Source organism: Panicum hallii, chromosome 3 (assembly GCF_002211085.1).
Source record: "Panicum hallii strain FIL2 chromosome 3, PHallii_v3.1, whole genome shotgun sequence".
In the NCBI taxonomy this organism is placed as follows: Eukaryota; Viridiplantae; Streptophyta; class Magnoliopsida; order Poales; family Poaceae; genus Panicum; species Panicum hallii.
Window position 1 is genome coordinate 16,645,857 of NC_038044.1, and position 27,905 is coordinate 16,673,761.

Below are 27,905 nucleotides of genomic sequence, written 5' to 3' on the forward strand. Positions count from 1 at the left end.
GCCAGAAATGCTCATCTTTAATCCGGGCTGCGAACATCTCTAATTCATTAGCTTTAGATTGCACGGCATACCATTTGTGTAACTCGGCCATTCTCGTTGGTAGGAATGGTAGCAATTCTGGCCATATCAAAGGTTCACCAAGTACAAACTTTTTCCTGCCGCGGGCATTCTGTAGGGCCTCCCCAAGCAACTGAGCCCTTGTTAGATCAGTTTGCATTATCATCCCAGCCATGGTCAACGGATCTCTTGATTCATCAGGACATTCTTCACGCGGCACTATCAACGGAGGGATCGATTGTTTGGACTGCTCTCCGAGCTGGGGAACGGTCTTTGCATTGATCCGTCGATTCTTGGGGTTGTTGTAGCACTTTCTGATCTGCCGATCATAATCCGACTCCCTTTCTTTCTCCTTGGTGGGATCTTTAATGAAGTGTTTAATGAAGTGTGCCTTCGCAACTGGATCTATTTCTGGCTTCTTGTTCGCAGCCTCCCTCAGTAGCTTGCGCTTCAGCAAGAAGGTTTCAAATGATTCTTCTGCCTCTTTCTCTTCTGGAGCCTTCGCTTTCTTCTTTCTTTGCTGCTTATGAGATGGCTGGACCGAAGGTACCGTGTATGCCTTCTGTCGCTGACTCTGATTCTGTTGTGCGGCTGGTGATGATGCCGAAATTGGCTCGCTTTGTGCGGCTGGTGATGGCGGATCCATGCTGGGGTCCCGTGCAGGCGGTGGAGAAGGTGGGCCAAATGCACCACACGTAACATTGGTGTCTACAACATCAAATAGAACTTCAAGATCACAAGTACATATGTGACCCAGCAGCACCGATGCAAACCCATATGTTCCATTTGGCGTTGAGGTCCTACCATAATCTATTGCAAGAACTGCTTTCAGAAATTTAAGTGTTTGGCCGAACACTAAATTACTAAGTTTGCAAATGATGAAATGAAGATCCTAAAAGACAGGTGCAGGGTATCACGTAACTCAAAACATTGTTGATGTGCAATTAACCAGATGCTTTTGCAAGTTGATGTGCTCACCTCGAACCCGTTTTTGCGATCGGAGGGCGAGGAGGAGGTCCGGAGGGAGGGGTCGACGGTGGGGGCCGGAGCTTCGGGCGGCGGCAGCAATGGGGCGCGTGGACCTCGAGGCGGCAGGGGCAGCCGGGCGGCCGGGCTGCGTAGGACGGGCCGCGCGCGAGGACGACGAGGTGCGCCGCGGCCGGAGCTTCGGGCGGCGGCAGCAATGGCGCGAGGACGTCGGGGCGGCGGGTAAGTTGGGGCGACGTCGATCTGAATGGGCGAAGGGGCTAATTTGTGGGGGGGGGGTGGCGCGGTTAGTGCCGGCTGACATTACCAGCCGGGACTAACGCGCTCACCTGACGTCACGTGGGCGCGTTAGTGCCGGTTCACGTTAGTGCCGGCTGACATTACCAGCCGGGACTAACGCGCTCACCTGACGTCACGTGGGCGCGTTAGTGCCGGCTGGTAATGTCAGCCGGCACTAACGTGTACCATCCGCGCGGGAATTGGCGCGCGGGAACTGGCCACGCCAGTTCCCATTTACACTAAATTTGTAGTATTTATAAATTTATTCAACATAGGCTTAATAATTAGAATAATATAACAAAAATTTATATCTTATTTTTAGCTACACAATAATTATAGTAATTATATGTACACAATATTAATAGTAATTGAAGTAAGGTTTCAATGCAAAATTAATGTAAATTTATTCAACATATAGTAATTATATGTACACAATAATAATAATAAATCGAAAATATTTCATTTTGATCCATGCAAAATTCTTTAAAAAACTTTTCAATAGTAGCCTATACAATGATGTAATCAATTCGCATATTACTTGATTATTTGTTTGTAATTTAATGTTTCAATGCTTCTAGTAATGAAAAATTAGTGAATGTAAATAATATTTATACCATGCAAAAATATAATATTATCTGAAGATGATATTATGTCATAATTGGAGAAATAGTATCAAGAATTGAGATAAATACGATGCAGTGCGTTACATTACATCACTAATTGAGAGAATTCAATACATAATTTATATAAAACTACTACTCATTATCATTATCTACTGGAACATTGATAATCTTCCTTTTGACGAAAGTGCCTTGAGCGTGATCACAGCGTAAGTAAGGTGTGTCCTCTTTGGATAAGAGGATGCTAGGGTCAACGTCAACTGAGAATGGAGGAAGGTCATCAATCTGGTCATAATCTTCCGAATTGTCCGAAATATCCTCAACTCCAACAACTTTTCTTTTTCCTGGAAGAACTATGTGCCGTTTCGGCTCATTTCCAGCCTTGTCTGCTTCAGACGTCTTATCTGACTTCTTCTTCGGTTTGCTCGACATGTCCTTCACATAGAACACTTGTGTCACATCCTTGGCTAGAACAAATGGTTCATCTTTATATCCAATCTTTTTAAAGTCAACTATGGTCATCCCATACCGGTCCTTCGTTACGCCTCCTCCAGCCACCCATTCGCAACGAAATAAAGGGACAACTATGGGTCCATATTCAAGTTCCCATATCTCCTCTATGACACCGTAGTAGTTGTTCTTTTCTCCATTACTGTTTACTATACACATACGGACACCACTGTTTTGGTTGGTGCTTTTTTTGCCTTGAGCTCTCGTATAAAATGTATACCCATTGATTTCGTACCCTTGGTATTGCTGGACAGTGATTGATGGTCCCCTAGCCAGCCATTGAAGTTCTTGATCAACTGTGTTGTTGCCCAATAATTTTCGTCTGAACCAGCCGTCAAAAGTTTTTATATGTTGGCGTGTAATTCAAGAAAGATTCTTTTGTGAATTTTCAAACTGTATAATATTCATGTGCTCATCAATATATGGAGCCACCTTGGATGAATTCTGAAGAACCGTGAAGTTTGCTTGGCTGAATTCACTACAAGGGATGTGCACATTACATTTCTTTCCTAGTGTGCCTTTTCTCTTTAGTCGCCCCTCATGGTGTGACATGGGGAGCCCAATCGGATTGAGATCAGGAAGATAGTCAACGCAAAACTCAATGACCTCCTCGGTTCCATAGCCCTTAGCAATGCATCCTTCTGGGCGAGAACGTTTACGCACGTACTTCTTCAATACTGCCATGAACCTCTCGAAAGGGAACATATTGTGTAGAAAAACAGGACCCAGAATAGTTATTTCTGTCACAATATGAACTAGAAGGTGTGTCATAATATTGAAGAAGGAAGGTGGGAAGACCATCTCAAAGCTGACAAGACATTCGACAATGTCTTTCTGCAGCTTTATTAGATTATTTGGATTAATTGCTTTCTGTGAAATTTCATTCATGAATGCACAAAGTTTTACAACTGCCAATCTCACATTTTCCGGTAGAACACCCCTCAATATAACCGGAAGTAATTGTGTCATCAGAACGTGGCAGTCATGGGACTTCAAGTTTTGGATTTTCTTCTCTTTCATATTTATTATGCCCTGTATATTTGAGGAGTACCCAGACGGGACCTTGATACTGTTCAAGCAATCGAACATGCTTTCCTTCTCCTCTTTACTCAGATTATAGCTGGCAGGTTTTAAATAGTGGCGTCCTCTGTCTCTCTTCTCGGGTTGCAAGCCTTGTCGTCCAGCTAGCATCCACATGTCGCGCCTTGCTTCCAATGTGTCTTTTGACTTACCATACACTCCTAGAAAGCCTAGTAGGTTGACGCAAAGATTCTTCGACAGATGCATCACATCAATTGTGTTGCAAACCTGTAAGACTTGCCAATAAGGTAGGTTCCACAATATAGACTTCTTCTTCCACATTGGAACATGTCCCTGGTCATCCTTCGGAACAGGTTGGCTACCGGGACCCTTTCCAAATACTACCTTCACATCCTTGATCATCGAGAATACACGCTTTCCATTACGGAACAGAGGCTTACGACGAGTTTCGGGCTCTTCTTTGAAATGCTTCCCTTCGGTTCTTAGGGGGTGATCGGTAGGAAGGAATCGGCGATGGCCCATGTATACGCACTTCTTACAGTGTTTCAAATAAATGCTATCGGTTTCATCATAACAGTGGGTGCAGGCCATGTATCCCATGTTCGACTGTCCCGAAAGTTTTGCAAGTGCAGGCCAATCATTGATGCATACAAAAAGCAAAGCTCGGAGGTTGAAAGACTCCTGTTTATACTCATCCCACACATGTACACCTTCTTCTTTCTAGAGCAGTAAGAGATCATCCATCAAGGGTTGCAGGAACACATCAATATCGTTGCCAGGTTCTTTTGGCCCTTCTATAAGCACCGGCATCATGATGAACTTACACTTCAGGCATAACCAAGGAGGAAGGTTGAACATACATAAGGTCACAGGCCATGTACTATGAGCGCTGCCAAACTCACCGTACGGATTCATTCCATCCGCACTTAGAGCAAATCTTATATTCCTTGGGTCGTTGTCAAATTGAGGATACTCTCGGTTAAGGTTTCTCCACTGGGATCCATCTGCTGGGTGTCTGATCATGTGATCCTCCTTACGGTCTTCTTTGTGCCACCGTATCAACTTAGCGTTGTCCTCATTTTTGAAAAAGGGCTTCAGACGTGGTATTATAGGGAAGTACCACACCAACTTTGCGGGAACTCTCTTCTTTACCGGCTCCCCATCAACATCACCTGGATCAACTCGCCTGATCTTATACCGCAATGCGCTGCAAACAGGACAAGCTTCCAAGTTCTCGTATTCGCCGCGATACAGGATGTAGTCGTTAAGACATGCGTGAATCTTCTGCACGTCCAATCCAAGAGGGCAAACCATCTTTTTAGCTTCGTATGTTGTTGACGGCAGTTCATTACCCTCAGGAAGCATGTTCTTTACAATCTTTAATAGCTCACCAAATCCCTTATCGGTGACACCATTAGTTGCCTTCCATTTCAGCATCTCTAACGTGGTACCCAACTTCTTCTGCTCCAGTTTGCAATTAGGGAACAACGGCCTTTTGTGATCCTCCAACATCTTCTCAAACTTTAATGCCTCCTTCACAGTGTCACTGTCTTTCTGTGCATCAAGCAACGCCTGACCTAGCTCGTCAGGTGGCTCCTCTTGTGCAACATTTGCTTCACCCTCGTCCATTGGTTCATCTTGAAAGCCACCTGCTTCATGAACCCATGCCCAATCTGGAAGATTGTTATCACCATCGTCATCTTCTTCATTATCTTCCATCATAACTCTAACTTCGCCGTGCTTAGTCCAAAGGCTATAGTTACTCATGAAACCATTCAAGGCCAGGTGATTCCATAGAGTTTCTCTTTTCCGGAATTCTTTTTTATTTTCGCAAACACTGCATGGACAACACATTAAACCCTTTGGCGACCTATTTGCCATTGCTGCCTTGAGAAAAGAATCTAAACCCTGAATCCACGCCGAGGTGCTCCGGCTTCCGTGCATCCATTGCCGGTCCATCTGTACAAATTAAAAAAAATCATGCTCATTATCCCTAAAAACAGGTTACTATGAAGTAATTCAAAAAAAAATGTAAATGTAAATCTGCTTTTGTCCGTGGTATTTTCTCCGTTCGTTTTGACTTTTTTTTTATAGATTTATAGGTTTTACAATACACCTAGACGTAATATATATATATATATATATGCAGATGCATAGAAAACTATGAATTTAGAAAAGTCTAAACGACTGATAATTTGAAACGGAATGGAGGGAGTAGCTTTGAGAGTGAAACTGTGAGAAACTCTCCAGAGGCATATCCAAGGTTTGCAAATTCTAAAAAAAATCAGACATATACAATAGGAGCTTGCAAAATTTTATGATCAAACTCAATCTCATTTTTGAGATATGAAAATCAGCAGATGGCTACATGAGTAGTGATGAAATAGATACATATTGCTATCTATCAACTTCATATCCCATGAGGTTGAACTCAATTTTAAAATTTTGCAAGCTTATGTAAGATCACCTATTCTATATGTTTTTGGATGTCATTTTCGAAACCTCTAAATATGGTTTTGGGAAGGATTTTGGTGATTCTTAAAAAATTTATAATACAATCATATGCCCACTTTACACCCTCCCATTCTTATGTATTAAGTACATAAATCTCCTTGTATTATGACAATAATATCCATATATCGTTTTGAGAAAGTTTTGTTTGCAGCCATTTGGATTTATTCAGTGTAGTGACATCTAAGGTTATTGTGCAATTTTTCATAATATATGCCATACCATTGCTTTGATTTGAGTTCGAATTGATTGGGACTTGGGAGCAATATCAACCCAATGAGATATGGCATCATTCCTTTTGTTGGATAGGAAGAAATACATCTAGGACATGTATATTGAGTGGAAATACACCAAATCTTCATTGCTAGTAGGATGGCAGCTCCAAACGCTTTGGAGGAAAGATTTAATGATGCGGTCAGATCCATGACCAGTATGGGTTTCCCAAAGAAAACTGTTGTGCGAAAATTGAGAAGCTACTGACAGTGTATGGTGACAATTGGGAGCATATAGAAGCTGATAACTATACTACTCTAGCTGGTGCTTTATGTGATGTTGATGATCCAAATCCTAAAGTATGTTCTGTCCTTTTATTTCGAGTTTTCTTGAGTGGCTTTGTTCTGTTTCACTAGTTAGGTATATAGTGTTTCTTTAACAAAATCGTATTTTCGGTGTAATCAGATCCATTATTTCAATAATTAGCTCATTAGCTAAATAAGCCAAATTTATCACTATAGCAGGAAATTTATCAATAATTAGCTCATTGTCCCTCATCCTTAAAATCTCTAAAATTTTGCATAGTAACATATACACATGTCCCCGTGAAATAATTCAAAAAAATTACTCTAAATGTGTCATAGTCAAACTATCTAGAAAACCTTCTCTAAAAAGTAACAAATCGATTCTATTTTGCTCAAATTAATGAACAAATCGGAAAATTATGCTCATTTTTCCTCAACCTTAAAATCACTATTTTCTTTATCTAGAAAGCATGAAACAAAGAATAAACACCATGAAAGAAGAGTGGAAGAATCTACTAACCTTTGGTGCACTTGGATGGGTAAAATCCTCACAAATTTGGGGAAAAATGGGCAGCACCTCCCCTGTAACACGCCATGTACATGAGAGTGAAGGAGGGCTCGGGAAGAAGAAGAGTGGCAAATGAAATGGAGGGAGGGCTGGGGATAGTGGCCGGTATATACGGGGCAAGTTAGTGCCGGCTGGTGGCTTTAACCGGCACTAACTGTGTACGTTTAGTGCCGGCTAGAGCAAACAGCCGGCACTAACTTGTAATTGACCAAGTTAGTGCCGGCTAGATATGCCGACCGGCACTAACGTGTGTTTCGACCGTTGTGGCAGCCGTGTGACAGTTGGGGGGATGGCACGTTAGTGCCGGCTGGTATCTCTAGCCGGCACTAACGTGCCCGCCTTACACTGTTGAGGCACGTTAGTGCCGGCTCGTTCTTGACCGGCACTAACGTGCTGGTACCGATAGACCGTTTTCTAGCAGTGAAGACACATGAAAACGAGTCGACGATGACTGGCCCCGCTGTAGCCTTGGGTCGCTGGGCGCTACTCCATGGCTCTGTCACTCTTCTCTGGTAGTACTAGTTTCTAAAACAGTGGCAACTAATCGACGAAGCGCGCGACCGAAACGAGTGGATCGCAGCATACACGCGACCAGCTGCGGGTTGGCTTGCACAGGACTCGGCGAGTCGTCGATGGCCTTGCTCGACGCACTTGCATTGGTCGCCCAACAGCGTGCCCGGACCGGTGTGATTTTTACTACAGAGGATCCAAATTATATTGTCACCAAGAGACTGAGATGCCGACCGGTACTCGCCGCCGACATGCATGTTGCTCCGGAGAGAACGAAAGTTCATTCAGGGAGCCGGGGATGGGAAAGCTGGTATGGTGGTAGATCTTTCGGATGCTTTGCCAGATTCAATGGGAGACCTGTCTCCAAGCCAACATTCTTTTCGTTTTCAGGCGCTGCCGTGGAGGTAGCACGGATCACGACGTTCGCGAAGACGCACTAACCATTAGGCTTGGCTAGTCGGCTTGACCAATTAGCTAGAATTCTGCAAGGGAGGTGTGAGGATATCAACGGCTACAATATCTATATAGGAACCTGAAGATTGGACCCCCTCGGCAGTTTCAACTTGCAGAATAAGTTGGGGGAGATGGAGACACTCCTGCTAGAGGAGATGCGGTACCGAGAATCCAATTCCACACGCGAGCGTGCGGGCGCTCGATTCCCGACCGCCCAACTCGGCTTCACGTGGGTGGGATCTGCAACGGTTTTTATTTTTTCATCCAATTCCATCCTTACGCGTTAGCGTGTGTTCGTTTCCTGGAGCCTAAAGTTTAGAGGGGTCACGTTAAAGAGAATCTTATCATTTAGAAATATTAAATAAAGTCTAATTACAAAACTAATTGCAGAACCCCAGGGCTAATTCGTGAGACGAATCTAATGAGGTATATTAGTCTATGATTAGCAGATGATTACTATAGCATCACTGTAGCAAATTATAGATTAATTAGGCTCATTAAATTTGTCTCGCGAATTAGCACCCATCTGTGCAAAAAGTTTTATAACTAGACTTTATTTAATACTTCTAAATAATAAAAAAAAATTGATGTGATGGGTCTAAAATTTAGAAAAATTTAGAAAGTAGAAAACGAACCTCAATCGGCTCGCGTTAGCTAGCTTCGCGTCGTGCGACGCGACAGTGGCGGAATCCGTATGTGTGTGCGTACGCATGCTTGTCGTGCCTGCACATAGGAAATATAAGAGCCTAGTTGTCTAATTTGGAGTCTATATGCCTATACCAGTTGCATACATAAGAGGCCTCAGCCACATACTCCTACGTATTCGAACTACCTAGTATTCTCTTTCTTTTTCTCTTTTCAATCTTTTTGTTTACCTTCTTTATGTTCTGTTTTCGAGATATTCTTTTGATAAATATTTCGTATAAAGTATGCCAACAAGTTATCTCGACAAGTTGTATTTTTACAAGCTGTATGACGAATTTATATATTAAAGTTGTGTGAGAAGTTTTTGTGGAAGTCATGTTCAAAATTATCATTTAGTAAGGAGGCTAAAAAAGTTAGGCGTAAAATTTGTACGTGACATGTTAAAAAATTATTCTATAAAAATTGGTTGGAAAAAATTATGCGTAAAAGTTATAAGTATCATCGTAAAAGATGTGCTAAAAAATTATTGTCTAATAGTTATGCTGAAAAATATCATCTAATAGCTATCCGGAAGATGTTGTGCATACATATGTTATAAATAATTTTCTAAAAGCAGAAAATAGTGGAGATAGAAATTTCCCGGAAAGGAAAATCACACGTTGTCGGAGATCGAGCGTTGATACCCCTCCTAGCGCGCGCGTGATTAGCAGAACCCGATGCGGTACCCCCAAAGGAGATACGCAAGCGCTCGATCAGTTTTCAAATTATAGTATATTTTAATTTTATTCTAAATCAAATTTATCTAACTTTATTTGATCAAATTTATACATTCACAATACAAGATAGATGCACATCAATACGTATTTTATTGCGAATACAATGAAACAAATTTGATGATATAAATATTGATGTTGTTTTCTATGAACTTGATTAAAGTTAGAGAAATTTTATTTAGGAAAAATCCAAAGTGAAGTATAATTTAGATCTGAGAGAGTAGAAACCGAGAGAATGTAATGGACAACCTCTTGCCCATTGTATTTTTAGCTTCAGGAGAAAAAATTTCCAGCTTCATTAGAAAAATGTTCATAATGTTTAAAAAGTAAGAAACCATTCATACTGAACGGCATCATGTTGCATCAATTCTCATCAGCACAGAGGTTCAAACCGATCCAAAAAAGGAGAGAAAAATAAATTACAGTTTCAAAAAAGTTATTCACCCGTCCTTTTGTCTACTCTCTCGATACATTTGCTTTTTTTTGCGAGAGGATCTTGATACATTTGCTAGATGCTCGATCTCTGCTATACGGCTATTGCCATTCGCGCGCGACTTATGTAGTTGGGCCTGAAATACCAATATTTGTACGTCAAATAAAAAAAGCCCATTCCACTCCTACCGCCGTGTCCGCTCAATGACCTTCGGCCCATTACTGCTCCTTAGGCGGCCGGTTGGTGTCGCCCGGCCGGGCTGCCCACCAGTCAGCCACCAAAGACTCTCTCTCTCTCGGGAGGATGCTGCTCCTGCTCTGCTGCCCGGCACTCCGTGGCAGCGCGTCCATCATCAGGCCGAGAACCTCCTTTCTTGACTTGTTTTCTGAGCAGACGTCGGTTTTGATTGCCGTTGATAAACCGGAGCAAAGTAGATTAGTCGAGTGAATGTACATGGTCGTTGGCCATTGTTAGTTGCCGTCCATTCAAGAAAGAAGCATCCATGTAGTAGTATATCCGAATTCATTCTGGGATGGAGCTAAAAAGAGCTGCCCAGGAAACAACTTCTGACGCTGATAAAAGATTAAAAAAATACCAGGAAAGCAATGCTATTTCGCAAAGTACGGCCATTTGCTGCTCTTTTCATCTCTCTACTTCTTGAGAAGACACAACCAGATGGCGGATATCCACACGTTCTCTGTTCCTCTACAGATCCTTGGGATTAATTTTGTAACCTGGCTTGAACACCCTACTACCCTGCACTGAAGCTATTTTCGGACGCCTGAAGTTCGTTACTCGTGTGCTGTAACCTCGCTGTTCCTTCGATTTGGCGCGCCACGGAAAGGTGCATTATGTCGGCGGAAGGCAGCAGAAAACCTTGAGCCACCAACGAGACACCCACGGGATTACGGAGTCGTATTGTTTCCGACACACTCCACCGAGGCTCAAAAGGACATCGACAGTACGCAGGTCCGTCCTGATCCGAGGTCTCGAGCGCCGCCTGAGCCCTGACCTCATCAAGCCTATCAGGTTCCCCGTGGAATTCCGCTCTCCGCTGCGCGCTTTCGATCCCAACCTGAATCCAGTTAGTTGAGACGACCGCATCACTGCCAACTGCCAACCGCCGGTCCAAATTCTGTATTCAGAAATATCACCCACCTGATCAGCTGCAGCTGTCCAAGTTTCCAGGCATCCGATCCGAATTCTGTATTCTGTATAGAAATACTCCTACCAGATCGCTGACGCAGCACAACCTAACACTCTAACAGCACCCAGCAGATGATCTGGCCGGTGTGAACTGCTGTCTGTCCGGCATCTTCAGTCCCCCACACGATCAGATAAACAAACAGCTCTGCACTAGTTTATCCATGTCAACCTCGCAATCATGTGTCCAGGCTTCAGTCTCAGCCACACGAGCTGCAGGGATTACCTTTCTCTGATCGCCTCCGGTACGCGAGACTGATTCAGAAGTCATCGTCTAGACGGGCAGCAGGCTTGTCCCGTACCTGGCAGAGTCGGCTGGAGTGACGCGAGATCGACCGGGATTCTTTTCCGTGCTGGCGCTGGGATTTCCAGCGGATTACGCCACCGGGAAGCCGGCAACGCGCGCGCGTGGATTAAGAACTCCGCTGGACGACCAATCATGGCCGGCGGCGCAGTCGGATGCGGGCTTTTGGCTTCCTTTTCTTTTGTAGCAGGTAAGCCGTATCCTTCCAAGAGTTGAACTCTGAATTGAGAAAAGGTGTTCCGGCACTGAAACCGCGCCGCGTCGCTGTCCACTTGCAAAACTCGCCTTCTAAGACTGAGCATCCCTTGCGTTCAAGTCTCCTAACCGTGCTGGAATTCTTTCTACCGCGCAAAGCCATCTACTTTGCCAGATCGGCGAAATTACTGGATTTTCTAATTGCCAAGAAAATTGTTGGCTTGATAGCTTAGGCTTGATAAAAGTGGGCAGTTTGTAACTACTTCAGCCAAAAGCTTAAACTTGATGGAAATGTGGGCAGTATACCACAAAACTCCCTCACGTTTGTATATTTTTCTTCAGATTGTGTCAATAATGCATTGAAGTTAGGCCATGTTAGTTGACTCCTATGCCATGCTGAAATTCATGTAAAATAAATACATATTTATTTTGCAAAAGCTTACTGATATAAGGAAGGGCGGAAGAAGTACACACTTCGACTAAAAACCAAGAAGCCACATTTGAGTGCCTTGACATGACAACTCCAGTTTAGAGTTACTCCCAAGCTGCGAGAAAACACTAATCATTATTAGTACCGTCTGTCTAGCTAATAAGTAGTTGCTACAGTTAGATCCTTGGCAAGCACTCCATTTGGTCTCTATCCGCTTCAAGTGTCCAAATCATGCGTCTTTGTCTCCCTTTTTAAGCTCGCCGTCCCCTTCCTTTGCCGAATCAAGAGAGAACCTCTCTCGAGTGTCGTAACTGCTTCCCCTTCCTGCATCCTCTTCCTCTCGTCCAGCTTCCCGAGCTTCCGCAGGTTACCGGCCATGGAAGGCCTCATCCCGTTCATCTACAGGGCCGTCGTGCAGTACAGGAAGGAAGGGCAGGTCTCCTTCGGCGACCTCTTGTTCGACGAGCCGTCGACGACGTCCTACTTCCGCCTCCCGGGGGACTCCAGCCGGTACCCGGTGACGGCGGCGAACGATCTCTTCTCCCGGACGGCTGCGGACTCCGGTTCTGCCGGCGCTATACGGCGGTCTCCGGTGAGGTGCCCGATGCAGCGCCGCCGCGCCCTGGACCGTGAATCGTGATGCCCCTCCCCTGTACTGGGAACCAAGAAAAGAAAAGTAAGCGAAGGCCTGTTCGTAGCAAGCAGAGCAGTGGAGGTTAGTAGCGTGCCGATGTGCGTTGTGTATGCAGATGATGCTGAGCAACTGTGAATATTAGCCTAAGTTGCCGTGTAAGTGTACATAATCTTCCTCTGTTTTAGCTTGTTATTGTGATCTGCTATGTAGTGCATGGGTGCAGGGTCCTCCCAAGGAGGCTTTGCAGCATCCTGCGCTGGATTGGGAATTGTGTATCATCCGTTGGAATAAATATGCCACACGAATGATGGAACGCTTGAACTTTGGTTCAAAAGTTCATGCGCTCCAAACCGGTGGCATGCGTATATTTACATTGTTGCCTCACGAGTTCTATGCTTGAGCAAATTAAAAGTATACGCGTGGGGTGCATACGAAGTAGGAACTCAAAGTTCATCACGACATATGAGAAAAAAAATCATCCGAGTTCTTCAGTAGGATAAGTTTTTCCTGTGTTCTGAAGGGAGGTTTTACCCCACTATATTAGGCTCAATCGTGCTAAGATTGTAACATTTCCGTGAAGCTCGGTAATTTCGTTCCTGTAACTTGTTTGACTAGCACTTGTCGACAAAGTTACAAAATAGAGGCATATTCAGAACGGTAGCGTTTGGTGAGAGCAATGCAGTAGTCCGAGACGTGCGTGCAATCCAAGAGGAATGGGCCAACGGATCTAGCGCAAGAAGATCTAACCCAGCAACGCAATACACCCACCTCCTCCTGGGCCCAAACTCCAGCCCACCTAGTAACTAGGCCTTCGTTTGGCTCAGCCCAAATTCCGGCCCACACAAACTAGGCCTTGAGAACCCCAAACCCTCGACGCGTCGTCTCTCCATTCTCCTGCGCCGCCGTCGCTTTTCTTCCTGCTCACCTCTCCGCCGCTACGCAGCAGGAGTGAGATCGGCTTCCCTCTTCTCGAGAGGTACGCGTCCAGCGGATCCCGTCCCTAATCCCTTGTTTCGAGTTCGTTAGGAGCGACTGCGGCCGTTAGTTGAAATGTGAACAGCCTAGCTATGGGCCTGCTTTGGTGTCCGTGACTTTTTTTTTTCAGAGCTTTGGTGTCCGTCCCTAAGGATGTAAAAATGTATCCTGATCTTACCAAATTCACAAAATCGTATGCTCTTTGTCGGAAGGCCTCTTTTAGATGGTTGTTTCAGATATTTGCAACCAAACTACCAAGTTTTGTTTCGTGTGAGCGTTCCTATGGAGAAAGTTGAGTTAGAGCTAGGGGATTCGGATCTATTCAAATAATCTTATCTTCCACTTATTCACTCGTTGTTTAAAGCTTTGTTTTGGTTCAACCGATACTAGTGCGTTGTGCAGAGTAGATTGATTCGTATCACTCTTTGCATACTATCAGATGGGGATAAGTCGATTTTACAGTCAGGTTGAGATGCGGAATAAGTTTCCTTGCAGCAGCAAGATACTAGTTCTCCTTTGGGTCTTACTCTTACAAGTCTCTGGTCTGGTGGACGTGAGGAAACCAAATGTTTAAGTTGGATGACATTTCCTTGCAGCTGCGTACCTATTTTGGATATGGTTAGCACCATGTATTTTGATAGGTGTTTTTACTGATACAATAGCTCTTGTGATACATTGTCTAGGTGCAACTACCCACCATCAAAACAAGCTATACTATGTAGAAATCTATGCGTTATGAATGTGTGCCCCATGGTGGGAACAAGACTATCTAGTCTCCTGCTTTAGAGTAAGCTCATTGCAACATCCTATGTTAGCAATTACTGCTGTCCTCTGAAAAAAAAATGATGGCAGTAGTGTCGTTTCACATATAGTGCGTACCCATAAAGGCTGTGTTGTCTTTTCCCTGATTTGCGCATCCAGTTTTCAGTTAGTTTGTGAACCAATGAAACATTATTTCTGAGAAATTTGTGGATGGGGCTGATTCTGTTTTGCTATTTAATTTACATACTGTGTTTTCTTTGCATCCCTTTACATCTATCATAAATTATCTTTTGTTGCTACCTTTGTGAAATGCTACCTTTTAGTGTTGTTGTGTTAGTAAACCTCTATTTTGATACCTTTCTAGTTAGTATTTTGTTCTCAAAGCTGTCTCCTTGGCAGTCTTACAAGTCTCCTGGTGCGTAGCCTGCAGGTTAGCGAAGGATGGTGAGAGTTAGCGTCTTGAACGATGCCCTCAAGAGCATGTATAATGCTGAGAAGCGTGGGAAGAGGCAAGTGATGATCAGGCCTTCTTCAAAGGTGATCATAAAGTTCCTTTTGGTGATGCAGAAGCACGGTTAGTTCTCTTTCATTTACCTTTTATTTGGAACTTGTTGAATGCATGGAAAGGATCCATGAGTCTTGATGCTGTCCTTTTCTACAGGGTATATTGGTGAGTTTGAGTATGTTGATGACCATCGTGCTGGGAAGATTGTTGTTGAGTTGAATGGCAGGCTGAACAAGTGTGGAGTAATCAGTCCTCGCTTTGATGTTGGCGTCAAGGAAATTGAAGGGTGGACTGCTAGGCTGCTTCCATCCCGTCAGGTCAGTACCTTCTCCTTACTACACTGTTTAGAACTACAGCTCTAACACTGGGTATCTGTAGGTATAGTACAGTTTGATCTAATAATCTAATTACTTTTCACTGTTTCATGTGCAGTTTGGTTACATTGTCTTGACAACCTCTGCTGGCATCATGGATCATGAAGAGGCCAGAAGGAAGAATGTTGGTGGCAAGGTTCTAGGGTTTTTCTACTAGATGGAAGTTTAATGGAAGGATTTTGCATCAGTATAGTAGGACGTTTGTCCTTGACATCAGACACATCAGTGTAGTAGGATGCCCTTGTGTTCTCTTTGGAATGATATTTACGCCTTTTGACTTGTATTGTATTGCTGCAGTTCCGAACGAGTCAGTTTGCACAAATGCAATTGCTTTGGGTCATACTTGTGTGCCAGTTTGCTTGCTGGGTCTTTTGGTTCTCTTTGCTTGCTGAGTCTTTTGGTTCTCTTTCTTCTATCCTTCGTTTGTTTAGCAAAGGCTTTCAGCTTTTCAACCTTCGTACCATGAAAGTTTTGAGATTTTGGTCATTTTGGATCCTGACATCCGGCAAGAGCCATATGCATCTATTTCTGTTATTGTAGCTTACATTGACGTTACAAAGTCATTGATGCAGCACACTAGATTTGTGTTTGACAATTCATTATTGCAATTGCAAGGCGAGCCTGTTTGCTTCATTGCCAAGATTGACTTGGGTTGTCACACTCTCGTGCCTAACTTTTGCCAGCACTTTTTGTCTAAGTTGTGGCAGCGAAAAAAAGGTAGCCACATCTTGGCTTGCAAGGATACCTTGCTCTGGCATTATGAGCACATGGTGTATGGCACCAGCCCTTATCCTAGATGAAGTTTTGGCGCGCCGAAGTTGTGACATGGAACCAATTGCTAAATCAATTTAGTCAAATTTAACCTCTTGACTTGTGCAGTATCTGGTCATCAACCAAAATGGTCGTCTGGAGTCTGGACACCAATAATTAGATGCGAGACGCGACTGAGCGTTCATGATGTCTGGACACGTGGAGCTGTGTCTGATGGACTCCGCGTAGGCAGCGCTGCTGACCTGCTGCGGCTGCCATAGTACCATTCAGGCTCAGTTTTGCGGCAGTAAAACCCATTAATACCACTACATTACTTCGATGATATCCTCTCTTCTGTATCCGGCAATAAATCTGTCATCTACGCTGAAAGCATCGGGATTTCTGATGCAGATACTGAGATACATCATTCAGATGAGTTACTGTTTAGTCGTTGGACAGAACATTGGCGTTTTTTTTTTCCACAGAAACAGAAAATGTGAAATTGGACGCCTTGTTCCGTTGAGTCGACAGCATAGACCCATCACACACATGAGAAAAATTTGCACCACCTAACACAAATGATATCTCTATCAAAACTCAAAACTGAGTTCATGTACTTAGACTGTTTTCAATTGAGCTGTTTGACTGCAGTGTGCGAGGTCACCTAGCATCATCCCGTAACTATCAAAAGATAATCAGATAGACGTTGAAAGCTGCGTGGCCAAGGAAAGACGGAACTCAAAGATAGCAAAAAGGCAATTAACACACCAGCTTCTGAAGAAAAGCAACTACTCAGCAATTTCTATCATTAGTAACTATTCACTCCGTGAACTTTACATGATCCCAACGTCTCCGTTTTTGGGCTACGTGGTTTGCTAAATATGTGGTAGGGTAAATTGTCCTTTGTAAAGCTACAAAGAGAGAAGATCAGAAAAAGGAAGTGCTATAAACATTGCTATCACGAGATGATACACAAAATCAGAACGCGGCAAGGAGCCAAAACATGATCAGGGCTGATGTAGCACTGAGCGCCCAAGACAGGAAGGCAAATGCTGTGGCGAGCTCATATTTTCCGCAAGGGAGCTGAGGATACCTTCTGCAGAAGAGCACGTCCTTTTGAAATAGAATTACTACACCACCAGCTGAGCTCGATGCAGCAAATGACAGAATTGATGTTACCTGCATTCCGTAGATTGGTTACGTTAGTACTGCTGAAAGCATTGACATGGCTAACCAAATGAACACAGGGCTAGACCCATAGATTTGATAAATAACTCATCCAAACCAGGCTGCATGTAATCTACAGAGCTGATCGAAAATCTGACAAATTAGTATGACTACAAGCTGACTTAACAGGAGCATGAAATGTACAGCATGTACAGCAAACCAAACTTTGCCAAGTACAAACTAACATTAGTTCTATTGATGCGAAACTATTAATTCTTTCCAAGGGAGAAAAGGGGCAATAATCAACACAAGTTGACTATTAAAACTGCATCGTTGAAGTATCACACAGATTATTATTGATAGCGGAGGAAATCACACGTAATCATATTGTATTCAACTGATAGCACATGTTTACGCTATACAGATCTCAACCGGTGCATCCCAGCCTCCTTGATTTATGGAAATAGAATCAGGGGAGGGGAACCAGGAGATAGAGCGTGATACGACAAAGGGCCAGGATGTGCTGGACGGTCGTGACGTGCTGGACGGGTAACAGGGCTCAATCAATGAAGGTTCTACTAACAACTATTATTGTCCCTTTGTCGCAAACAAGTGATATTTGTCAAATCAACAGTATCTACAACACAACTGTAGCCACCAAATCTATTGCGATATAAACAAAACTTGATTGCTCAAGACAATATAAATATAATGTGATTGATATAGATATTTACAAGAAACTGATAGCAAAAACGTTCAAAAAGTTTTAAATCAAGAACCCTAAAACATCATTTTTTTAACTGGAGGAGCAGCATAGCAAAATTTATGGATAAACGTCCACATTCCTTGTTTATCAGAGATAGAGAAAAGAATGGAAAAAGGATCATTCAGTTTGGTTTTTCCAAATGGACAACTTCAGTGCTTGTATAAAACAGTGTAACAATACACATGATTTTAAATGTTTATCAAGACAATTAAGCAGACATAGAAAACCCTTTTCAAGCAATCAAGACAACAAGATAGATGACTTGAGTTTCAAGATGAGTTTAGTCATTACCCAGTCTCCAACGACAAATAAGCTCAACAGAATTGGGCTGGTGAGATCCTTTTTGACTTTGATGGCATATGCATCAAGACATGCAAGTCCGAAGCTCCACAACATTTGAAGACCCATTGATGCAACCAAGTAGCTGAAATGTGAAAGGCAAAAGGGGCTCATCACAAATTTCAAAGGAGAAAGTTTACAATTCCAACTAGCTGTACTGATCTGAGGTAACAGCTCACTAAACACCAACAAATAAGCCACCGCCGGAACAAGTTACCGTCAAATATAGGAATTTCTACATCATATCTAACAAAAATGGCTTTTTGATATACAGCTCCAATTTCATCATGCCAATATATCCTTCAGATTATCTATACAATTGTATGGCCTGACCATAATTTTCTCAGAACTTTCCTCTGAAATGTTGCAACCAAAACCTCCCAACTAAAGACAGTCATAAAGTAACAACTCCACCCATTTTAATCGTTCCCCCACACTCTAGGTTCTGCTAAATGAAACTAATTATGTTAACTGATAAGTCGACAACAGCCAACAGGTGATCCGAGGCACAACAGGTGATCCGAGGCACAATGGCGTAGGAAGTACAAATCCTAACCGCGTCCCAAACCCCCAACTTCCACCGTCTGCTCGCATTGCTCCCAGCAGAGAGGCGAGAGCGAACCTACGCTGCACAGATCGACCTGCTCCCCGCCAAGGGCAGATTCACGAGAAACCCAAGTGGCCAAGTCCCTAAAAAATAAAGGGCGAAGAAGGGGCCCAGAAGGCAAGGTCAACCGGGGAGGTTTGTTTGTTTGTGGTTTTCGTGCAGCTTACCAGAAGGCGGTGTAGCTGGCGAATCCGAGGGACGACCCCATGACGCCGATGCAGGCGGCGGCGAAGAACGTCTGCCCCACCCGCAGCACCAGCCCGCCCCACGACCCCGGCCTCCCCGCCAGCCCCGGCATCTCCTCCTTCCTCCGATCTCCTCCCGCCCCCGCCGCTCACTCCCGCCTCAGCCTCAGCCGCCGCCGCCGCCACCTCTCAGCGGCCGCGCCGATCGGCCATGCGCGCTCTAATCCAGCAAGCTGGTGGGCGGCGGGGCGAATCGGCTGCAGATTCTATGTGCGAGGAGGAGGAGGAAGGGATGCGAAGGGGGATTGCGACTAATTGACAGGTGCCGAACAGCAGCCGGCCCAGCAGAGGAGAGGCGAGGAGGGCTTGAAAAGCGAAGGAGGAGGGGGGGAGGTCAGAGGTGGTGGAGGAAACGGGAATTTCGGGGCGGAGGCCGCTGCCTCCTGCCGGCGCCACGGCGGCGGAGGTTGGTGCGACGCTGACGCGCGCGGGGGTGCCCTGGGTCCGGCCGGGGGGGCGCTGGATCCCAGCCCCCAGTCTCCCAGACGCGGACGCGGCCGGCCGGGGTGGATGGAAAAGGGCGCGGCCGGGTTGCGTGCGGTGGCGGCTTCCGCGCGCGCGCCTGCCGCCGTCGGGTCAGCCGGGGGCGGGTGGCGGTGAGCGATCCGGGTGGCCGCGGTTTTCCGACGTGTGATCAACGGGCGGGGCCGTACCGGGAGAGTGGGGGCGCGGTCTCTTTTGGTGGGCCTTCTGGTTGGGAAGGTGCGCTTGCGTTGCGTGGATGCGGTTCGGCGCACGATCGGTTCGATTCGGCCTTCGGCCTTCGGCGTGACGGCTGACGGGGTTTCGAAATAATTCTCGTGGGTTGGGGTACATTGAGAGAACGTGCACGCCTGGTAGAGTTTCTTTTTAGAAGTAGTCAGTTTAAAATGGATGTTGGGTAGTGACACACGGGACAGCGACCTGATCGAGCGAGATCGACTCGTCCTTTCTTTAATTGAGACGAGAGATCGAGTCATATGAGGGGGCTGGGCGCAAATATGCGAATATTCGCCGTAACTTTTACTGCGTCGATTGGCAAATCAGCCGGCCTTGAAAAGCTCCCCTTTTGAGAGACGGGATTGAAAGTTGGATGGCTTTGGTTGGAAGTGATCGACCTTTCCCTTCGGCTCAAAAAGAACAAAGCGATCGTGCAGGTTTGGAAGCACGCATTTTCTTTGGCAAAGGAAAAGTTTGCGATCACAATTGGGCTGGGCCGCAATGTGGTGGGCTTTCGAACTTGGACATTTTCCACACCAAAGCTTCCTATAGCCCACCTACTAGCGCCGCTGGGCCTGTTCCGTACGGAACGCCATTGTCCTGATCCGCCCGCTTTCGCGAAATGGCGCTTGATGTACATACACTCCGTCAGTCTCGACATCCAACCACCGGCATAACTCGCCGTCGGGACCGCCGCGTCGGCGTCACCGACGATGCAACGCCTGTCGCCGCCGGGCCCGGCCTATAATAAGTCCGGCGCGGCGCGGCGTGGCTTGTAGGCTGCTCTGCCACCGTCTGACGCGACTGGTTTTCCGTTCGCCACTGTGTCGAGTGCCGACCGCTGAGGCAGATATTCCGTGGCTCTCCAAAAGGCTTCGTACGCGGCCTCAACAATCAACACCGGTGCGCTCCAGCTCCAGAGGTTCTGTGGCTCCGAAGGCAGGCGGATAGCGAGCGTATGGCCAGCTACTTCGTCCTCAACACCGGCGCCAAGATCCCGTCGGTCGGGCTCGGCACCTGGCAGGCCGACTCTGCCGTCGTCGGCGACGCCGTCTACGCCGCCGTCAAGGTGAGTCCGTCGGCATCCTTGCGGCCCTGTTTCTTGCTTGATTTTCAGCTAGCACTGTGCTTCTGTCATGGTACTAAGCCTGTGGCTGTTCATATCATGTCGTCATTTTTTTTTTCTCATTAGAAATAGCCCTAGTAATTTGGGATACTGGTTCATAGAACGAGGTAAGGTAATGATCTCTGTTCATTTCCGTGTTCATATACGTCCAATTTCGATGCTTCAGCCTGCTTGCTGTATACTAGTTTCCTTTTTCCTTGAACTGTTGCAAGAGCTGAACTTATCCATTGCATATGCAGGCAGGTTATAGGCACATCGACTGTGCTCAAGCATACAACAACGAAAAAGAGGTGATTTCCTCCTCACATCTACTATTTCAGACTTTCAGCCAAGCAAATGGTATCTCAATTCTGAAATGTAAACTAACAGTTGCCGCTCTGCAGGTCGGATTGGGTCTCAAGAAAGCGCTTGACGAGGGCATAGTCAAGCGGGAGGATCTCTTCATCACCTCCAAGCTCTGGTCTGTCAGTCCCCTTCTCTGCTTCAGGGACCTGAACATTACCACTCAGGACTTGGCACCTCCGATTTCAATGATCTTGGAACATCACTGAATGGCATATTGTAACATCTTGGAACATTTGTGCAGGAACACCAACCATGCGCCTGAGGACGTCCCAGTTGCGCTGGACGGCACACTGAAAGCCCTTCAAACGGACTACGTGGATCTTTACCTAGTGAGTCTGCTAAGCATAGAAAATGTCATGCATCATCTTGTTACAAGTTCAGAGAAAAAGAAAATGAGAGATTATCATCTGAAGATGTTGGTATCGTTCGTCAGGTCCATTGGCCGGTGAGCATGAAGAAAGGCGCCGGATTTGGCCCGCAAAGCGTTATCCCGTCAGATATTCCGGCGACGTGGGCGGCGATGGAGAAGCTGTACGACGCCGGCAAGGCGCGCGCCATCGGCGTGAGCAACTTCTCGAGCAAGAAGCTGGCGGACCTGCTCGCCGTGGCGCGCGTGCCCCCGGCCGTCAACCAGGTGGAGTGCCACCCCGTGTGGCAGCAGGGCAAGCTCCGCGCCTTCTGCGAGTCCAAAGGGATACACCTCTCGGTACGTGCTGGCTCACGATGAGCTGAATCCTTTTCAAAGTATTTTTGGTAGTTTGAGCAAAAAGGTTCTTGGCTGTCGTGTCGCGTAGGCCTACTCGCCGTTGGGCTCGCCGGGCACGACGATGGTGAAGGCTGGCGCGGTGCTGGAGCACCCGGTGGTCGTGTCGGCGGCGGAGAAGCTCGGGAAGACGCCGGCGCAGGTGGCGCTGCGTTGGGGCGTCCAGATGGGGCACAGCGTGCTCCCCAAGAGCACCAACAAGGAGAGGATCAGGGCGAACATCGACGTCTACGACTGGTCCATCCCGGACGACCTGTTCGCCAAGCTCTCCGAGATCGAGCAGGCAAGTGGCATCAGAAACTCAGAAGCTGACCAGCCAGCCGCAGCTGCTGCACGGCAAGTTTGCTTAACTTTTCCCTGCTTGTTGGTGGTGACTGTGATCTTGCAGGAGAGGTTGATTCGCGCGAGCTTTTTCGTGCACCCGGAGGGCGTGTTCAAATCCGTCGAGGAGTTCTGGGACGGCGAGATCTGAGGTCACCGTCTGGGCTGCGCACCGAACTAAATTTCAAAAATTTACTTGGTCAGGTGTACAACAATAAGTTTGTCTGAACTGTGACAGAAACGAAGTGCGCGTGTAATCGGTAGTCCAGTAAAATTCGCTTTTGCTGGCATCGGCGTACTTCCTGTTGTTGACGCGCGTTTTGCCGCTGTTGGTCGGTCACGCTGCGCGGGCGCCCGGGCCGGCGCCGCACGCTACCATGTTTCTCGTCGCGTTCCCGTCTGAGTTGCTACGAAAACTCGAAAAGCATGCGTTGCTGCGAGGCCTGGAAGCTGGAACACACGCCGGTTCGTCCTACTCGGCTCGCTTGGCATTGCACGGGTGCTGACCAAACTTGCTGATCCTCTTCCTAGCCAACTCGCGACTCTTTCCTCGATGTAATCTAGGCCCTTCTCTGCCGGTCCTCCTCAACCTCGCGCTACCTGGGATTCCTCCTCAGCGTTCTCGGCCACCCTGTCGTGACATCCATTGCTGGCAGGCTGCAGAGGACTCCTGTAAAGGTGGCGCTTCGCTTGGGCCTTCAGATGGGCCAGAGCGTGCTCCCGAAGAGCACTGACGAAGCAAGGATCAAGGAGAACATCGACATCTTTGGCTGGTCCATTCCTGAAGAGCTGATGGCCGAGTTCTCTGAAATCGAACAGGCATGTTCACGACACTTGCAGTTTTCTCTGCATCTTTTTGCACTTGTTCTTGTTTGCTCGATCTTGTTCCTACTGTTGTTTCAACTTGTATTTACCACGGCCATGTGGCGTGCCGCACCATATTGATTTGTTTCCGTGGTGTGCGTCTTTCAGGTTAAGCTGCTCAGAGCAGAGTTTGGAGTGAACCCGATGAATGGTTACAAGACGCTGGAGGATCTGTGGGATGGTGAATTCTGAACCTGGAGTGATAGTTTGTTTTGCACTCTTGAGTGAAAAGCACAGCGCCACCATGTCGGGCAAAACATATCCCCGGTTACATTTGCTTATCATCCAAAGTACAGCGTAAAACTTCCTCTTGAACAGCTCAGAGATGGTCTCATGGTCTCTGTCTGGTTCAGTTGATGGGGCCATCCGAACATGGAAGTAGAATGGGATTCTCTCCTTTTCTTCTCATGTTAAGCGCATGTGATCTGCTGGACTAAAATTTAGTTTTATCACATCGGATATTAGACACGGATAGAAATATCAAATAAATATTAATTACAAAATCAATTGCATAAATGGAGGTCAATTTACGAGACGAATCTATTAAATCTAATTAATCCATCATTAGCATATATTTATTATAACATAATATGATCAAATTATGACTAATTAGATTTAATAGATTTATCTTATGAATTAATCTTTATTATATAATTAATTTTATAATTAATCTATATTTAATACGAAAGTTTGATCCCCTCCTCAACCAGAACCTAACCTAACAAAGTCTGACCTGCGTCTGCGGTCTGCTCCCTTCCCTCCTCGGCGGAGCTCTGCTCCGTTTGCCTCGATCCCGCGCTTCCAGGGCAAGCGGCGGCTCCGATTCGCCGAGGTGACCAGGCCCTCTGCCTGCGCCGCCGCCGTATGACCAGGCATCTCGTGCTGTCTCGGGTAGTTCGTTTCTTCCCTTCTAAAGTTTAAACCCGTCACATTAAAAGAAATTTTACTATTTAGAAGTATTAAATAAAATCTGTTTATAAAACTTTTTGCACAGTTGGTGCTAATTCGCAAGATAAATTTAATGAGCCTAATTAATCCATAATTTGCCACAGTGATGCTACAGTAATCATCCGCTAATCATGGACTAATATACCTCATTAGATTCGTCTCGCGAATTAGCCCTGGGGTTCTGCAATTAATTTTGTAATTAGACTTTATTTAATACTTCTAAATGATAAGATTCTCTTTGATGTAACACCTCTAAACTTTAGACTCTAGGAAACGAACACACCCTTAATCTGTTAATCATATGACAGATAAAGCAGGCTCCTCTAAAGATGATTCCGGTCCTAAACTACAGTATAGCTAGCCAGTGCTGCAAAAAAACTTGCAAGAATTTGTTCCCCACTAGAGGACAGAGAAGAGGGCTGGGGTGTTCTATGGGCAAGTTCATCGAACCAAACACCCCCTGACCCACCCCGTTCCACAAATCCCCACTCCACTATCCGTGATGCAGTGACCTGCTGCTCTGAGCCTGCCACATATGTACTCCTACTCGGCTACTCCTAGTTGCTGGAGCAAGCAAACAGTCAAACACCTCCACGGCTCCACGCCTCTACCACCTCCACACTCAGGCCCCAATCCCACCCCGCCCCCACCGAACCTGCTTCTTTGATAGCCTTCCTCTGTCTTGCTCGGTCCCTGGTCAAACATGGCCGAATCGTTCGTTCTCAACACCGGCGCGAGGATCCCATCGGTTGGCCTTGGCGTATGGCAAATACAGCCTGACGCTGTAGGCAACGCCATCTATGCTGCTGTCAAGGTCCAGTTCGATTGCTCTGAACCCCTCCTGATTTCCCTTTCATACAGGAAAGTTTTCCGTCCTGTTTGGTTCTTGTTGCTTTTCGAAAACTTCCTGGCGACTGTATGTGTTGACCCTGAGAATTACCGGTTCACTGCATCAGGGTACTAGGATAGGATCTGCCTGTTTTATCCTGGGCCTGTAAAATTTGTTTTAAGTAGAATGAGGTCTATGACACAACAAACTTATGGTCAAGTTGGAAATTTCTGTTGATGCAGTTACCTGAGCTAACCTAACTAGTTACATATATTACAAAGGGACCGGCAAAGCCAAATTATCTTGCGCCTGAAGTGTTAATATGCTCCATGGGATCATAGTGTTAATTCAAACATAGAAGAACGTGGCAGAATTTTAATCTGATTTTAGGTCTTTTCTTTTTCAAAAAAGAAGTGTTCCTAAGTCCTGGATATATCATCAGATTGTTTGCATCTCTTCTATCCCTCTCTAAAATTGTTGTTTGTTTTCCAACACAGGCTGGGTATCGGCACATTGATTGCGCTGCAGCATACCGCAACGAGAAGGAGGTAAGTAGTAATTACTTTCACCCAGTTTACCATCACATAATTTTCTGTTCCATGTGCACACCGCTATTTCTTTATTGTAACTGATAGGTTGTAACGGTTGGTGCTCTCAAGAAATATATTTATCAACTTATTTTAGTTTATGACACAATCATATGTTGTTTCTACTCGCATGAATATGACACAATGCATGTTATGTCATAACTTTAATTTTTACTTCTATTTTTCTACATCATGTCGAACATTTCTTGTAAGGAAATTCGATTCGTTTCTTTTTGAAAGCAGTATTTAGAGAAGAATCATATCCAGATATACTGATAATAAGTCAATTCTCTTATTTCATCACAATCAGATAAAAGTGATAAGATAATAAGAAGGGATGTAAGGATAGCACAACAATTTGTGTTGGAACGCAAACCTTCCACAGTTTCACTTCTGTTTGATTTGATTTGATGTAATTTTGCTAGTAAATCTAAAGCTATTCCCTTTCATAGGTGGGCTTGGCTTTGAAGAAATTATTTGAGGATGGTGTGGTTAAGCGTGAAGATATGTTTATCACCTCTAAGCTGTGGTTAGTCTCCATTTCTGGAGCTTAATTTAAACGATAAGTAGCTTATGGATCTTACATGACAGAGTGAAAATGTTAAATAAAATATCTGAACTTTGCAGGTCCGCTAATCATGCACCTGAAGATGTGCCGGAGGCAATTGGTACCACGCTTCAAGATTTGCAGCTTGACTACTTGGACTTGTACCTTGTAATTCTTGTGCTTTATCGTATATCCAGTTGATAGCTTGCATCACTGCTCATGTGCAAAGATATACCTGTGGTTAATTGGGCACCAAAAGTTCATGTTATTGTCCAAGTAAAACAATTAGATTCATCCACTTTTGTGCCTAACTAAAATTTGTGCTAATGAGGTGTGGTGGCCATTAGTTACATGCCAAAAACAAGTATTGACAGTGGGGCTGTCAAAATGAAAGTCACTATGTTTCCCATAAATAAGTTGCAGTTTTATTTCCAGATAAGAGTAGTTGAATTTAAATTTCCGGCACAGAAGTGTATGATGACGGTTGAAGAATTCCAGGATACAACTCTCAATTAAACTAAGTAAATGAACTTGCAAGCATGTGCCTGCCATTTATTTCATGGCAACTGACCTTATTTTGCAGATTCATGGTCCAATCCGTATCAAGAAGGGAACTACGATGAGCCGTGAAAATCTTATCCCTACTGATATCCCTGCTACATGGGGAGCAATGGAGAAGCTATATGACTCTGGCAAAGCTCGTGCGATTGGTGTGAGTAATTTTTCGTGTAAGAAGCTGGAGGATTTGTTCGCCATTGCACGTGTGCCTCCAGCAGTGAACCAGGTTGAGTGCCATCCGGTTTGGCAGCAAGACAGGCTCCGTAAGCTTTGTCAGTCGAAGGGTGTTCATCTTTCTGTAAGCTTGACATAATATAACCAAATATTCCTGCATTTAGTTTCCAGTTGTCATTGATCAGATTTCTTTTATTTACTCTTACTCTTGTTGTTACAGGCCTTTTCGCCCTTAGGTTCACCTGGATCACCTGAGGTCAATGGCCCCAGCGTCCTCAACAACCCCATTGTGATCTCTGTTGCTGACAAGATACAGAAAACACCTGCCCAGGTCGCTCTACGCTGGGGAATTCAAATGGGCCACAGTGTACTTCCCAAAAGTGCCAATGAAGCAAGGATTAAGGAGAACATCGACATATTTGACTGGTCTATTCCTGAAGATTTGATGGCGAAGTTCTCTGAAATCAAACAGGCATGCTCTAGCTTAGCCTTTTCTCTGCTATTTGCACTTCATTGGCTTCTTGTCTATGAATGTTGCAAGGGTTCATGTAGCAGAACAATATGCATATTGCAACCTAAAGCACCGGTCTTTTATTGTACAAATATAATGAGTGAATACTTCATGCACTACTTTCATTTTTTTCCATCCGACATTCGTTGCCACTTGTAACATGCAGGTTAGACTGCTGAGAGCCGAATTTGCAGTTCACCCTCAGAGCGGCTACAATACACTGGAGGATCTTTGGGATGGCGAGATATAAAGCATACAGATATGTCCAGAATAAATGAGCAGGGTGAGGGAAATAATCTTATATGCTTTGCCTGGACAGCTGAGAATGATTGCCTTCATTTAGAGACAGAACATGTGAATACTTGCCCTATGCTGCTCTTCTAGACGCTTCTTTTCATTGTATCCAAAGATGACTGTGTTACAAATAAAGAAAGGGCTTGTTCAAATTATCTTTATGACAAGGACGATGTTG

General features: G+C 45.3%; 6 protein-coding genes across 9 annotated transcripts; 5 read left to right on the forward strand and 1 right to left on the reverse strand.

Moving 5' to 3' along the window:
* The first annotated feature begins 12,207 nt into the window (after positions 1–12,207).
* On the forward strand, positions 12,208–13,042 carry LOC112887723. The gene has a single exon (XM_025953980.1). The coding sequence runs from the start codon at positions 12,414–12,416 to the stop codon at positions 12,675–12,677; it is 264 nt and encodes an 87-aa protein (XP_025809765.1). The 5' UTR covers positions 12,208–12,413; the 3' UTR covers positions 12,678–13,042.
* Positions 13,043–13,532: 490 nt separating this feature from the next.
* Positions 13,533–15,629, forward strand: LOC112887721 (40S ribosomal protein S15a-1). 3 transcript variants are annotated; one of them, XM_025953979.1, is made up of 4 exons: positions 13,533–13,647; positions 14,832–14,982; positions 15,070–15,230; positions 15,341–15,629. In XM_025953979.1, the coding sequence occupies exons 2-4, from the start codon at positions 14,850–14,852 to the stop codon at positions 15,362–15,364; spliced, it is 318 nt and encodes a 105-aa protein (XP_025809764.1). In that variant the 5' UTR covers positions 13,533–13,647; positions 14,832–14,849; the 3' UTR covers positions 15,365–15,629. The 3 variants fall into 3 exon arrangements, with proteins under 3 accessions (XP_025809764.1, XP_025809762.1, XP_025809763.1); XM_025953977.1 differs by having other exon boundaries at positions 13,534–13,647; positions 15,346–15,629; XM_025953978.1 differs by having other exon boundaries at positions 13,542–13,647; positions 14,839–14,982; positions 15,346–15,629.
* A 1,183-nt stretch (positions 15,630–16,812) lies between these two features.
* LOC112883888 (CASP-like protein 5B2) lies at positions 16,813–19,785 on the reverse strand. The gene is made up of 3 exons (XM_025949146.1): positions 19,084–19,785; positions 18,262–18,394; positions 16,813–17,216 (listed from the first exon to the last, which is right to left on the reverse strand). Exons 1-3 carry the CDS (start codon positions 19,212–19,214, stop codon positions 17,016–17,018), a joined length of 465 nt encoding a protein of 154 aa, XP_025804931.1. The 5' UTR covers positions 19,215–19,785; the 3' UTR covers positions 16,813–17,015.
* Positions 19,786–20,644: 859 nt separating this feature from the next.
* Positions 20,645–22,705, forward strand: LOC112887771 (aldo-keto reductase family 4 member C10-like). Of its 2 annotated transcripts, XM_025954038.1 has the most exons (7): positions 20,650–20,929; positions 21,226–21,276; positions 21,370–21,446; positions 21,573–21,660; positions 21,765–22,037; positions 22,126–22,377; positions 22,483–22,705. In XM_025954038.1, the coding sequence occupies exons 1-7, from the start codon at positions 20,819–20,821 to the stop codon at positions 22,564–22,566; spliced, it is 936 nt and encodes a 311-aa protein (XP_025809823.1). In that variant the 5' UTR covers positions 20,650–20,818; the 3' UTR covers positions 22,567–22,705. The 2 variants fall into 2 exon arrangements, with proteins under 2 accessions (XP_025809822.1, XP_025809823.1); XM_025954037.1 differs by having other exon boundaries at positions 20,645–20,929; positions 21,226–21,446.
* Positions 22,706–22,770: 65 nt separating this feature from the next.
* LOC112887772 (aldo-keto reductase family 4 member C10-like) lies at positions 22,771–23,712 on the forward strand. The gene is made up of 3 exons (XM_025954039.1): positions 22,771–22,880; positions 22,980–23,234; positions 23,388–23,712. The coding sequence occupies exons 1-3, from the start codon at positions 22,842–22,844 to the stop codon at positions 23,469–23,471; spliced, it is 378 nt and encodes a 125-aa protein (XP_025809824.1). The 5' UTR covers positions 22,771–22,841; the 3' UTR covers positions 23,472–23,712.
* Positions 23,713–24,771: 1,059 nt separating this feature from the next.
* On the forward strand, positions 24,772–27,894 carry LOC112884122 (aldo-keto reductase family 4 member C10-like). The gene is made up of 7 exons (XM_025949455.1): positions 24,772–25,041; positions 25,554–25,604; positions 26,096–26,172; positions 26,271–26,358; positions 26,774–27,046; positions 27,143–27,394; positions 27,600–27,894. The coding sequence occupies exons 1-7, from the start codon at positions 24,931–24,933 to the stop codon at positions 27,681–27,683; spliced, it is 936 nt and encodes a 311-aa protein (XP_025805240.1). The 5' UTR covers positions 24,772–24,930; the 3' UTR covers positions 27,684–27,894.
* The last annotated feature ends 11 nt before the right edge of the window (positions 27,895–27,905 follow it).